Source organism: Salmo trutta, chromosome 5, assembly GCF_901001165.1.
Source record: "Salmo trutta chromosome 5, fSalTru1.1, whole genome shotgun sequence".
NCBI classification, from domain to species: domain Eukaryota; kingdom Metazoa; phylum Chordata; class Actinopteri; order Salmoniformes; family Salmonidae; genus Salmo; species Salmo trutta.
In genome coordinates, this window is record NC_042961.1 from 25,953,307 (window position 1) to 25,966,566 (window position 13,260).

At 40.5% G+C, this 13,260-nt stretch overlaps 1 protein-coding gene across 2 annotated transcripts in view; it reads left to right on the top strand.

The window, feature by feature from the left end:
- Positions 1-381: 381 nt before the first annotated feature.
- Positions 382-13,260, top strand: part of LOC115193958 (gamma-aminobutyric acid receptor subunit pi) — a 64,761-nt gene continuing 51,882 nt past the window's right edge. Inside the window, exons 1-2 of one of the 2 annotated variants that reach the window (XM_029753118.1) lie at positions 382-670; positions 10,037-10,151. In XM_029753118.1, coding sequence (XP_029608978.1) covers positions 10,096-10,151 — 56 coding nt within the window. In that variant the 5' untranslated portion in view covers positions 382-670; positions 10,037-10,095. The remainder of the gene's footprint in view (positions 671-10,036; positions 10,152-13,260) is intronic. The other variant, XM_029753117.1, reaches the window with a different exon arrangement.

The window sequence follows — 13,260 nt, forward strand, 5'->3', positions numbered from 1 at the left end:
TTCATCCGAAAATGAAAATACTGCCCCCTATACCTTAAAAAGTTAATGGAATACATACATTTTATAGGCTGTTATGTAAAGGGGTGGCTAATTTAAGAATAGGTTTGGATGTTGCCATCCCAGAAATGACATTAATTTCCTCTGCAATTGGTTCCTTTGGGCTTCAATAATTGACAGGCTACTATGCTTTGTTCTACAAAGACTTTGTCCCAGTGCTAAATGGGAGGTGATTTTGCCACTGTCAATGTAGCTTCCCAATGATTTTTTTTTTAAACTAAATTTATCACATTATCCAATGGTGGTCTTAATGTTAATAGTTTTTCCATCAAGGGAATTATATAAATAGTGTAAATAAATAAATTTGTTCTGAGTGGGCCAAGTTATTGTTGGTGACATTCATCTCGTGCGTTGTCTTTAGAGACCCAAAAGCGGCGGTAGGGTTGGTTGGTTGGACCATTGCGATTCATTGTGCACAAGGCAAGCGGCTTCTCCTTGTTGACAGAAATTCGCTGACAGAGCACCAGTTGTTTTCGCAGGCAGATGTTGGCGACTGAAGTGGGCTACCGGTTACAACTTTAATTTTAATGCTAAGGAAAACTCGATGACACGTACTCTTATCGCTAGTATAAGCTGAAATGTACGGTATGCGCTCGGCCACCAATCACTACAGGTAAGAATGTGCCTACGCGCTTTTAACTTTGTAGTAGCCTGTTTTGCAATATGATACAACCACCCATGAAGTTTGGCATGTACAATGAATGATAGGGTTTGTATTTACGTTTTACATGTTTGAATATGGTTGAGTAAACCTACCTTCAATCAAAGGAACATGTTTCGTTTGTTGAGTATATTGGTTTGTTTTCAGCAGTCAGTACGCTGAAGCTTCGTAGACTTGAAGCCTCGTAGACTTCCAATGGTTTTTAAATGGTTTGCTAATTTATGTTTTGAATATGAAAAGTAGCCTAATAAACAATTGTTCAATAACATATGTAGGTTAATGTTTTTTTTATTTTTTATATACAAATATCTCCAATATCACATTTGTGTCATATAAAAGTGAAGCACTGAACAATAGCCTATGCGATAATAATGTAATTAGAATCTTGTGTATAGGGTGAAAACAGCTTTATAGGGATTGAGTGAACGTGTCATATTCATCCAGTTTTGTGGATATCAACGCTGTGTGACTGCGCTCATAAAGATTGGAGGACGTGTGTACATGTTCCACTTAAAGAAAGGATGCTGTGTGGATAAACTATAATTTACTGTATGGGTAGCCATGCTTTATGTTGAATGCTTGATTGACTCTTACCGAGTGCAATATTCACTTTGCCATTGCGGTTAATTAGAACATTCTAGTTGGGGTCAAGACCTCGACAAATTGCCATCACCTTTTATGCACTTTCATTATTTTTGGGAACGGGGATTTCAAAGTGACAAGGAATGGCAGCGCTCACACCAGGTGAAGGTCATAAACACATTTCATACAGCCCCACATGATATATGTAGACCTGCATCCATGTGTGGATGTGTGCGCGTTATAGTGGAAGTGGGTGTTCATGTGCTGATGGAGTGGATGATTAATATGGTTATTCATTATTATGTAATGCAGGCTAATCATTATTTGATGCATACAATTCATTGATTGTTCTTATCATGGGGTAATTTCAAGGTATGTAACGATTCACCGAAACGCATCTGCCCGTGTTCATCTGTCCGCTGGAGTCCAAACCCATCCAAATGAAGCATGCATTGGTCAGAAAACCGATTCAAACATTACGAATCTCCGTTTCACTAATGTTTTCTACTCATATTATTTTATTCCGAAAATTCTTCTTATCTGTTGTGACAATCGATGTGTCCTCTCCTTCAGTTCAGTAGCCCACCGAACTTGTATGCATGTAACTGCGTGTGACTGTCTGATAACTGTGCGTGCGCACGTCGCACAGTGCGGTAGACAGCTAATCACGCCAACAAGGTAGGTCTTTCTCTGTTCTAGGCTGTTCGTACATCTGCTCGGCACCGTCAGCATTCAGATTAGGATATGGCTTTTGCAATATCAAATCATAGGCTTTATTAGTTGAATGACAACCAATGTAATTTGCAGGGACATTTGTTACCATTACCAAATGCGCTGTAGAAAATTATGTTTTACCATAGCTAATCGGAGTGGACTCAACTCATATCCAACTGTTGATTGGGGTTTTCAATTATTCCGATTTTATTTAGATTGTTCAGGTTCGCAATAAAACATATTTTGAAAATGTTGCTTTTAACAGTCAGTATTTATATTTGGTTATTTTTAAAATAACAGGTAATTTCATAAAGTACATCAATCATTTCTGCGAGTTGTGCGTGCTGGCATTCATTAGAAAAAGCTGGATAAGTTCTCCAGCAAAATTCCCGAACGTCTAAACTATTGGCTTTTGAGATGGGTGTAAAATTACAAAGTTGCATTATATTAATTGGCTAAATGTCATGCTAATTTCAAAAGATAAATGTTGACATAGTACTAGCTCCAAAAAAAGGGGGGGGGATAAATTGATAGTGGGGTGGTAGATGCTCAGCCTGCCCTATGGCTCAGCTCAGGGGCAATGGCTGGAAGGGAACCAGCTTTTGTCGAAATAATGGTTAGGGTTTTAAAATGCGATTTTTGACAGTAATCTGACAAAAGATGAATCCCTTCTAGCCATGACAAAGCTTAGGTGCAAACACACACACACACGCACACACTCATCTTAGAGAAGTCATCTCAGACAGATCCAGCAGCAGATATTCATTTAAAATGGAAAATGAATATGTTCATGCAAAAAAATGTTAGTGTATCGAATCAAACTGAATCATATCAATTTGTTCCCCTAATCAAACCGAAACGCACCATATAGGACCCAATGTATCTAGATGCGTATCGAACTGTTTGTGAAAGGAGAGATGCACATCCCTAGTAATTTCCACTTTAGCCTATTGCTACCCTCAGGCTATGAAGCCTATCAGATTAAAGATAGCTATCAGCGGTTGGCAAGAGTTCTGAAGCACCAAACAGCTCTAGAGTACATTGATGTTGTTTCATGTAATCAAGTAGTGTATACAAATGAGGAGTCAAGTCTGATCTTATCTCGAAAGAAAATAGAAACACTTGACCTGTTCATGGAGGCTGGAGGTTTTGAAATGTCCCTCTCTCCCAAATATATGTATATTTGTGTGATTTGAGAAACAGCCAAGACAACTGTCTCTGTTCTGGTGCAGCTCTGTAAAAAAACACAATGTTACTTATTTATTTTGCTATATTTTTATGTTTCAACAAATCTCACCGCAGTATGCTTAAACCATTTGCACAGCCACACTATTCAACAGCCAGTGAAATAGCAGGGCGCCAAATTCAAAACAACAAAAATCTCATAATTCCAAATTCTCAAACATACAACTATTATATCCCATTTTAAAGATACACTTCTCATTAATCCAACCACATTGTCCGATTTCAAAAAGGCTTTACGGCGAAAGCATAACATTAGATTATGTTAGGACAGCGCCTAGACAAGAAAAACCACACAGCCATTTTCCAAGCAAGAAACTCCAGAGCTCAGAATGTCATTTCCTCTTCCCACCCAGTGACAACATAGCAGATTTAACGCATTTTAAAAAGTAATCCAAAGGCAACAAACATGTATTGGATGATGCACAGTGGTAAGAAACTCCTTTCTATCTGTATATCTCCCCTTTTTCCTCCCTGCTGTGCTCGTTATATGCTGTGTGGGTAGAGACTATGCCCTGTGCAAACATTACTCTGCAGAATTGGTGGTTGGGCAGACAGGCAGTGCTATGAGATGATGAGGTATGGGTGCAGCTGGGACCTGGAGGGTGGCACAGAGCACCAGGTGGCTCATCCCTCCTTCCTGATTCAGATTGATGGGCCTCATCTCCCAACCACCCACTCTCTGGCCCAGGTGCATCATGGGAGTGAGGGCCAGGGACATTTGGGTTTGGACTGACCTGGCTGTCTCATCCGTGTGGCCCTTTGTGCCCTGTCCGACTTGGGATGTTGCAGTGGCACTGTCATCACTCATCTGGGATGAGGTCTGATGCCAAAAATTGTCCTGATGTACCCAACCAGTCCCTCAAGCTGTCACAGTGTCCAGATGTACATTCAGATCAACTGTTTTTAGAGTGATATTTTATTCAACAAAAAATATTTGATTGTCTTCTTCATTTTCTTCTTCTTTGATCGTTCTCATCATCATCATCTTCATCAATACCGCCACCACCAGCACCACCATCTCAAAATGCAAGCTCCTTTCCAACCACATTCATATCCACTCAAAGCCTGCAGATTTCCCGTAATGTTTTAGGAGGCGAAGGCAAGGTCACAAGCATCCCTACGCTGATGCAGGGCAACTGGAGCCAGAAACTTGTCTGGAATGATGAGGAGGATAAGTCAATTAGAGCCCAAATCAAAACATCAGAACTCGCAGACGAAACAGAGTGTTGCATAGGAGAGGGATCCGCTGTGGTTAGCTGACTGCTCAGACAAAGTCCTCAGGGCCTGCTGTGCCTGTAAGAGAGGCGAGCTGGGCTGGTGGAACATATTTATAAAATCAGCTCAGCTCTAAATGCTACAGCAGTGTGGGATGTAGTGCGTACTATAATACCTGTTTCCCATTGGAGAAAGCAACGTTTGACCATTACACCAAGAGGTACTGTATATTAGTCTTGGGCTGAGAGTGACACTGTTTTTGATGTCGCAGGCAGGGTTATCTTATCACGAGACCGTGAACCCTACTCACGTTCGTTACACCGACCCAAAACAAACTCTGCTGACTCTGATATTTTTCCACACTGTCGATGGTGGATGCGTAAACTGGCCAGCTCAGTACAGCCCGGCTTGACTTGGTTGCGCTTGGCCGGTAGTGCAAAAATGGTATAAGTCAGTGGTCAGGGTCTCAGTCCCAGTTGCCTTAAGAGGTCAGGGAACAAGTCAGGATACAGGACAGGGAAAAAAATTCAAAATCAAGACCACGAGGGGGTCTGACAAAGAGGTGACTCACCAAGCACACCAGGCGGGAAGTGAGAAAACACAGAAAAGGGCAGAACATTTGATCATGTGCTCAGTAACTCAAACGTATATATTTTTTCCACACACTTTTGCCCTTTTCAAGTCAGCTTAAAATCAAATGGTAGACAAGATGACAGGATTCTGAAATATGGCTGAAAGAGGTTTCTCTTGAGAGGTTTAATTAGACACTGCTGTGTGTTTGAGGGTGGTCAGTGGATTTGTGGGTGACAAGTAGAATTTTAGCTGACAGACATAATGTACTTAAGCACAGCTGGACAGGGCAGATTAGGCAACAGGCCCCTACACTGAAAATAATTGAGACAGTGACATAAATATGTATGGCCTCATATCTTAAAATAGCTAGTGCTTTGTGGTTTGGAGATGACTGAAAAGCTTTATTGACTTTTGACTTCAACAAATTTAATGAAGGTGCTGTATGCTAGTCTGTTCAGTGTATGCAAGAGTGTGATTATCTGAATTTAAGTGTGCAATCTTAGGATGTACAGTGTTTGTGAGGTTGTGTGCCTTCATTTGCATTGATTGGATGTTTTGTAATATTGGGGTGACATTACCCTCTGGTGGCAGGGTGACACTAGCATTGCGGGCTGGATGATTGACAGCTGTCTGAGAAATTGATTAAAAGGGTTATGTTACGTTCATGTACATTTATTGATGTGTTCAGCTGTGTTCAGCCCACAGATTAGTCCAGTAAACCTCAGATCAGTCCAGTGCTTCTTTACGCATGAACTGACAAAGAATTCCAATAAAGCAAAATTTGACCATAGATGAGGAATGATTATCGTGGACTTTTTCAAATTTTAACAACTCTGTTTTATTGATAAAGACTGCATAATTTCCAGAATCCGTCCTCGGCTGCGTGTTTCGAACCATTTGTCTCGCGTTAATGGGTTTATTTGACATTTAATTTCATCTTATTTTCCTACTTGCTGAGTGAAGACCAAGGACTGTCCAATAAACCAACCAAAATAAATTTCAAGAGATGCAAATATTAGGTCTTCATCATCTGTGATTATTTAAGTGAGTTTGGAGGATATATTGGCATGGATGTTGTTAGGTCCAAGACGAAGTCGAGGGCATTATCACTTTTATACAGTTGAAGTCGTAAATTTACATACACCTTAGCCAAATACATTTAAACTCAGTTTTTCACAATTCCTGACATTTAATCCTAGTAAAAATTCCCTGTCTTAGGTCAGTTAGGATCACCACTTAATTTTAAGAATGTGAAATATTAGAATAATAATAGCGAGAATGATTTATTTCAGCTTTTATTTCTTTCATCACATTCCCAGTGGGTCAGAAGTTTACATAAAGCATTGCCTTTAAGTTGTTTAATTTGGGTCAAACATTTCAGGTAGCCTTCCACAAGCTTCCCACAATAAGTTGGGTGAATTGAGGCCCATTCCTCCTGACAGAGATGGCGTAACTGAATCAGGTTTGTAGGCCTCCTTGCTCTCACACGCATTTTCAGTTCTGCCCACAAATTTTCTATAAGATTGTTGTCAGGCCTTTGTGATGGCCACTCCAATACCTTGACTTTGTTTTCCTAAAGCCATATTGCCACAACTTTGGAAATATGCTTGGGGTCATTGTCCATTTGGAAGACCCATTTGCGACCAAGCTTTAACTTCCTGACTGATGTCTTGAGATGTTGCTTCAATATATCCACATAGTTTTCCTCCTCTCTAGATGCCATCTATTTTGTGAAGTGCACCAGTCCATCCTGCAGCAAAGCACCCCCACAACCTGATGCTGCCACACCCGTGCTTCGTGGTTGGGATGGTGTTCTTCAGCTTGCAAGCATCCCACTTTTTCCTCCAAACATAACAATGGTCATAATGGCCAAACAGTTCTATTTTTGTTTCATCAGACCAGAGGACATTTCTCCAAAAAGTATGATCTTTGTCCCCATGTGGAGTTGCAAACCGTAGTCTGGCTTTTTTATGATGGTTTTGGAGCAGTGGGTTCTTCCTTACTGTGTGGCCTTTCAGGTTATGACGATATAAGAGTCATTTTACTGTGGATATAGATACTTTTGTACCTGTTTCCTCCAGCATCTTCACAAGGTCCTTTGCTGGGTTTGATTTTCACTTTTCGCACCAAAGTACATTCATCTCTAGGAGACAGAATGTGTCTCCTTCCTGAGTGGTATGATGGCTGCGTGGTCCCATGGTGTTTATACTTGCATACTATTGTTTGTACAGATTAACGTGGTGTTTGGAAATTGCTCCCAAGGATGAACCAGACTTGTGGAGGTCTACAATTGGCTGATTTCTTTAGATTTTCCCATGATGTCTAGCAAAGAGGCACTGTGTTTGAAGGTAGGCCTTGAAATACATCCATAGGTACACCTCCAATTGACTCAAATGATGTTAATTAGCCTATCAGAAGCTTCTAAAGCCATGACATAATTTCTGTAATTTTCCAAGCAGTTTAAAGGCACAGTCAACTTAGTGTATGTAAACTTCTGACCCACTGGAATTGTGATATAGTGAGTTATAAGTGAAATAATCTGTCTGTAAACAATTGTCGGAAAAATTACTTGTGTCATGCACAAAGTAGATGTCCTAACCGACATGCTAAAACTATAGTTTGTTAACAAGAAATTTGTGGAGTGGTTGAAAAACAAGTATTAATGACTCCAACCAACCTCCAAACTGTATAACGGGTCACCAACATATTCAAATAATGATTGCCATATTTTCATTAAAAACGTTATTTCTATAAATGTATTCATACTATTTCATCCTTACACAAGATATAGTTCCAACACAAATCTAGGGTTGCTACCCAAGCCGGCTGGTCGTTCGTTTTATCGGTTCAGTTGCTAGAGACTCGACCCAGTTGTTCAGTCTTTTTTTTCTGTATCTATAGAAGCGACCCAGTCGTTTGTTCTAAATGTTTCATTGCCATACTGGCTGGCAACTTTCTTATCCCTTGCTAGCTAGCCAACTACGGCTAACTTAAATTCATGCCAAAAATGATGGAGCCAGAATAACAGCAAAGTCGCTGCATTTGCATTTGTTCAAGCTGTTTTCTAGTGATATTTATTTGGGTACATCCATACCAATAACCTAATGAGGTGTGATTTCGCCTGTCATCGAAAATTTGCTCACTCGTCAGGACACTGATGTTAAGAGGAGCTTGCCAACAACACATCTAACACAATCACTTCAAACTGAAGATGGAAAGACTGCAAACTATCTGCACTTCGTTTCGTTTTGACCTTTTTCAGTTGACATTTCTTTGTATATATCCATAAAAATGATGTCAGCTGATTCGTGATTTCGACTGGCTGAGAAACGCTGCCTGCCTGTCTGTTCCGTGCCAACTCCCGACCCCTACACGTTCATTACTATGGGACAGCTGGAGATCGAATTGGAATATTGAAACAATGTTGCAAATGTCGGAGAGCCAGACAAAGGTTTATACAAATTTCAGCTGTTGAAAACTAAATGTAAGTCTAAAAGAAATGTGAGATAATGTCTAAAAGCTTTTTATAGTGGAGATCAAGTTTATAACTTGCCTGGCTGGGCTGGATTGCACAGTCAGATGGAACACAGTAAATACGCATTTTAACGTCATAGGTTTAGCCGGTGGTAACTTGTGAAATAGACACCAGCTGGAATGCGCTTTTAACCAATCAGCATTCACGATTAGACCCACCCGTTGTATAAAATAACACAATGCATCTGTGTTACGGATATAGGTATCCTGTGTGTGTATTTGTTTTCTTTCCTTCTGCCCTAGTCACAGGTTTCGCCAATCAGTCGCCACTGAAGACGCCTGCTCCTTTTCCTTACCCAATCACATCCCCTTGGTTTAAAAACCCAGTCAGTTGTTCTCTCTCTATCTCACTTTGTCTGTAATTATGTGAGTTTGTATTGTTGTGGTTCATGACTGTTGGTGGGAAAAGGGGGTACAAAGCCTAGTCGCCCGTTGGAATACTTTGTCTAAGTACCCTACTTTGTCTTAGAACCCTAGTTAGACCACCCACTGTATTTTATTGGTTAGTTAGCTAGCTGTGCTTGAAGCAAGACCAGCGTAGGAGTTTTTGGATATTTATTATTTATTTCCTTGGGTCCAGCTCAGCCCCTTTTTCCCACACCCCATTACCGTGTGTTTAAAATAAACCAGAAGTGTTTGACGGGAGGTTTAAGTTGTCTGTGGATTTCTTTTAGTTCTCACTGTTCCTTTTTACTATTATGATTTGCATGAGATATGTTACGGGTCTCGTTTCCATCCCCGTAGCCTGTAGGGCCAAAGGGGTTTGTAACAATCTGTTTATTAATTAAATCCAGTACAAAGAGAGCACATTTCTGTCACTAAGCATTACTAGGTAACGCTGCAGTTGATGATGCCTACAGTAGCATATCATTTTGCAGCTACATTCCTTTTCACCCAACAGCTAAATGTGCAGTCATTTCAAAATCCTTAAAGGGAGTGCTTTCTAAGGAAGGTAGTAATGAACTATCTTTCATTGTCTCTACCTAAACCGAGAGCTTAATGCTTGAGTAGACGTTTCAGATAAGTCATTATTGTGATGTGATTATGCAGTTCAAATGAAGCCCTGCGGTCATGTTAGTAGCTTAATGAGTTGGTTGTTGGGAGGATGACTTCCAGCCAAAGATGTGCTGACTTCTCTGTATAACAGCACAAGACAAATGGGGGAATCTGGATGATATATGTCAGTTCAGTCATAAGATGACCAAGGAGGTCGACAGTGTGCTGTTACAAAAACAACACAGAAGGCTCAGAAACATCTGTGATGCCCCTCAGCTAATTTGAGTTTGAAAACAGCACCTGAAAAGACTGGGGTTTGGGAGTAATTTTCACTGGTTCTGAACGAAATATTATTCAGTAGATGAACATATGTGAACTAGTGCGTGCATTGAAAATGCTGGTACAAACTGTACTCGTCAAAACACAACAGACTGAGTATACCTATGTTTATGGATTTAGTTTTCTCTGTATCCTCTTATTTCAGATAGACTCCACTAGACACCTCCACACCTCCAGCAATGATGGCTGTGCTCCGCTCTGGAGGGAGAGTGTTCGTCATGCTCCTCATTAGCAGGTAAGATACCTTACAGTAGAAGCGTTACAGTGACTGCCTGGAACCTGTGGGTATGTATGAATGGTGATTTTACAAAAGTCAGACGACAGTATGAGACTTTTTTTAAATGAGGTGTTACTGGGACCAGTGTGAAGGATTTATTGAGTGGGTGTGTGTGTGACAAAGCAATTTGCCATTGGTTGTTTTACTGAGGCACATCAACACTCGATCATGACTCCCCATGCATTACTGAGAAGCATTGGAATTCTCCACAGAAGCATTTAATATTGAATTTAATTCATATTGACACTGCCACGGTGCAGCACAAGTGAGGCAGCCCTCAGCACCACATGCACCAAGCACTGAGTCAAATCGGTTGTGCTAATGCCTTCAGGGGTCATGCAGAGAGGATGATGGGATGTTGTGGTGCATATTTGACACTTACCGTGACAGGAACTCATCCTGTTCTTGCCAGTCCATTTTGTTGCAGGCACAATATCCTCCATGCACAACTTAGAAAAGTCCAACCCACTGGGTACCACCTTATTCTGCCATAAAATGTTGGCCATGGCACACTAGCTCTGGCCCCATCCCCTCTGAGATTAGCATAACAGCAGGAGGCCTGGAAGTCAGTGGTGTCGAGTGTTATATGCTTTGGGTACAGATGCTTTGGTCCACAGTGTCCCATCCCACACAGTCTTTGTCCATTCATGCACACAGAGAATTGTTTTAATTGTTTATTTAAGCTTTATTTCTACAGGTTTTTCTCATTGAGATAAAATCTATTTTTCAAGAGAGACCTGGTCCTATAGCCACAGGGGGAACAGATTCAGACAAAACAACTGACATACACTGACACAACATTGAACAAAACTATAGACACACATACAATACAACAATTACATATTACGTAAAGAAACACAAGTGTCATAACTTAAAAACTGCTGTCCTAAAGACAATTACACTCTTCTCTGATATTTACATCGACCAAGTGTTTAAACTCCACCAACGTGACTAGATCATCAAATGTTTTAATGTCCAGGACCACGGACTTGACTAACTCAAACTATTTCCACCATGACATGTTCTAATTCTTGCTACTGTTAAAAGCAAATGAGAAAGGAATCGTAAATTATATTTATTTACTGACCTGATTAAGATAAAGTGGCATTTAACCCAATATGGCCATATAAATCAGTGTATACCAGTGTTTAAGCCTACGCAAGATCAATGACGACGAGTCAACGGTGCTGTAGAGATCACAATGATGTGTTGGACGTTTTTGATTTGTAATGAACTGGAGGGCCGCATGATATACTGAATCAAATGCTCTCAGGGTAGTGGTTGAGGCCTGCATATACAGTAGCAGTCAAAAGTTTGGACACACCTACTCATTCCAGGGTTTTTATTTATTTTTACTATTTTCTACATTGTAGAATAATAGTGAAGACATCAAAACTATGAAATAACACATATGGGATCATGTAGTAACCAGAAAAGTGTTAAACAAATATATTTGAGGTTCTTCATAGTAGCCACCCTTTGCCTCGATGACAGTTTTGCACACTCTTGGAATTCTCTCAACCAGCTTTATGAGGTAGTCACCTGGAATGCCTTTCAATTAACAGGTGTCTTTTTAAAAGTTAATTTGTGGAATTTCTTTCCTTCTTAATGCGTTTGAGCCAATCAGTTGTGTTGTGACAAGGTAGGGGTGGTATACAGAAGATAGCCCATCAAGCGCTATGATGAAACTGGGTCTCATGACGACCGCCACAGGAAAGGAAGAGCCAGAGCTACCTCTGCTGCAGAGGAAATCTGTCCTTTGGTCTGATGAGTCCAAATTTTAGATTTTTGGTTCCAACCGCGGTGTCTTTGTGAGATGCAAAGTAGGTGAACAGATGATCTCCGCATGTGTGGTTCCCACCGTGAAGCATGGAAGAGGAGGTGTGGAGGTGCTTTTCTGGTGACACTGTCTGATTTATTTAGAATTCAATGTACACTTAACCAGCATGGTTACCACAGCATTCTGCAGCAATACGCCATCACATCTGGTTTGCTCTTAGTGGGACTATAATTTGTTTTTCAAGAGGACAATGACCCAACACAGAGTGATGGAGTGCTGCATCAGATGACCTGGCCTTCACAATCACCCAACCTCAACCCAATTTTTATTAGATTTTTTTATTTAACCTTTATTTAACTAGGCAAGTCAGTTGAGAACAAATTCTTATTTACAATGGCGGCCTACCCCGGGCAAACCCTATCCCGGACTACGCTGGGCCAATTATGCGCCACCCTGTGGGACTCCCAATCACGGCCGGTTGTGAAACAGCCCAGGATCGAACCAGGATTTAAAGTGACGCCTCTAGCACTGAGATGCAGTGCCGTAGACCGCTGTGCCACTCGGGAGCAGATGATTTGGAATGAGTTGGACCGCAGAGTGAAGGAAAAGCAGCCAACAAGTGCTCAGCATATGTCCTTCAAGACTGTTGGAAAAGCATTCCAGGTGAAGCTCATTAAGAGAACGCCAAGAGTGTGCAAAGCTGTCATCAAGGCAAAGGATGGCTACTTTGAAGAACATAAAATATAAAATATATTTGATTTGTTTAACACTTTTTTTGCTTACTACATGTTATTTCATAGTTTTTATGTCGTCACTATTATTCTATAATGTAGAAAATTGTAAATATAAAGAAAAATCCTTGAATGAGTAGGTGTCCAAACTTTTGACTGGTACTGTAGATAACATAACTAAAATCTAAAGGTCACCAGTAATGTATATGGTACCAGCTCCTTCCTGGGCTCATGAGAAAAACAAGCCTTATGCCATTAATAAAAACATTCTCAGTTTGAGCTTCCTTATCAAGTTCTCCACATGAACAGTGAAGCTCAGCTTGTCATCTACCCACACTCCCAAATATTTATACACTTTGACTTGCTGTATAGTATGTTCATCCAATGTAGCAATGACATTATTAGTAACATGCCTGGCATTTGAAAATACCATGCATTTTGTTTTACCCGAATTCAGAACCAGCTTCAGATCATACAGATTATTTTGAATGGTGGTAAATTATCTTTGGACATTTTCAAAAGCTAAAGATAAACTGCTACCACTTGAATAAAGAAC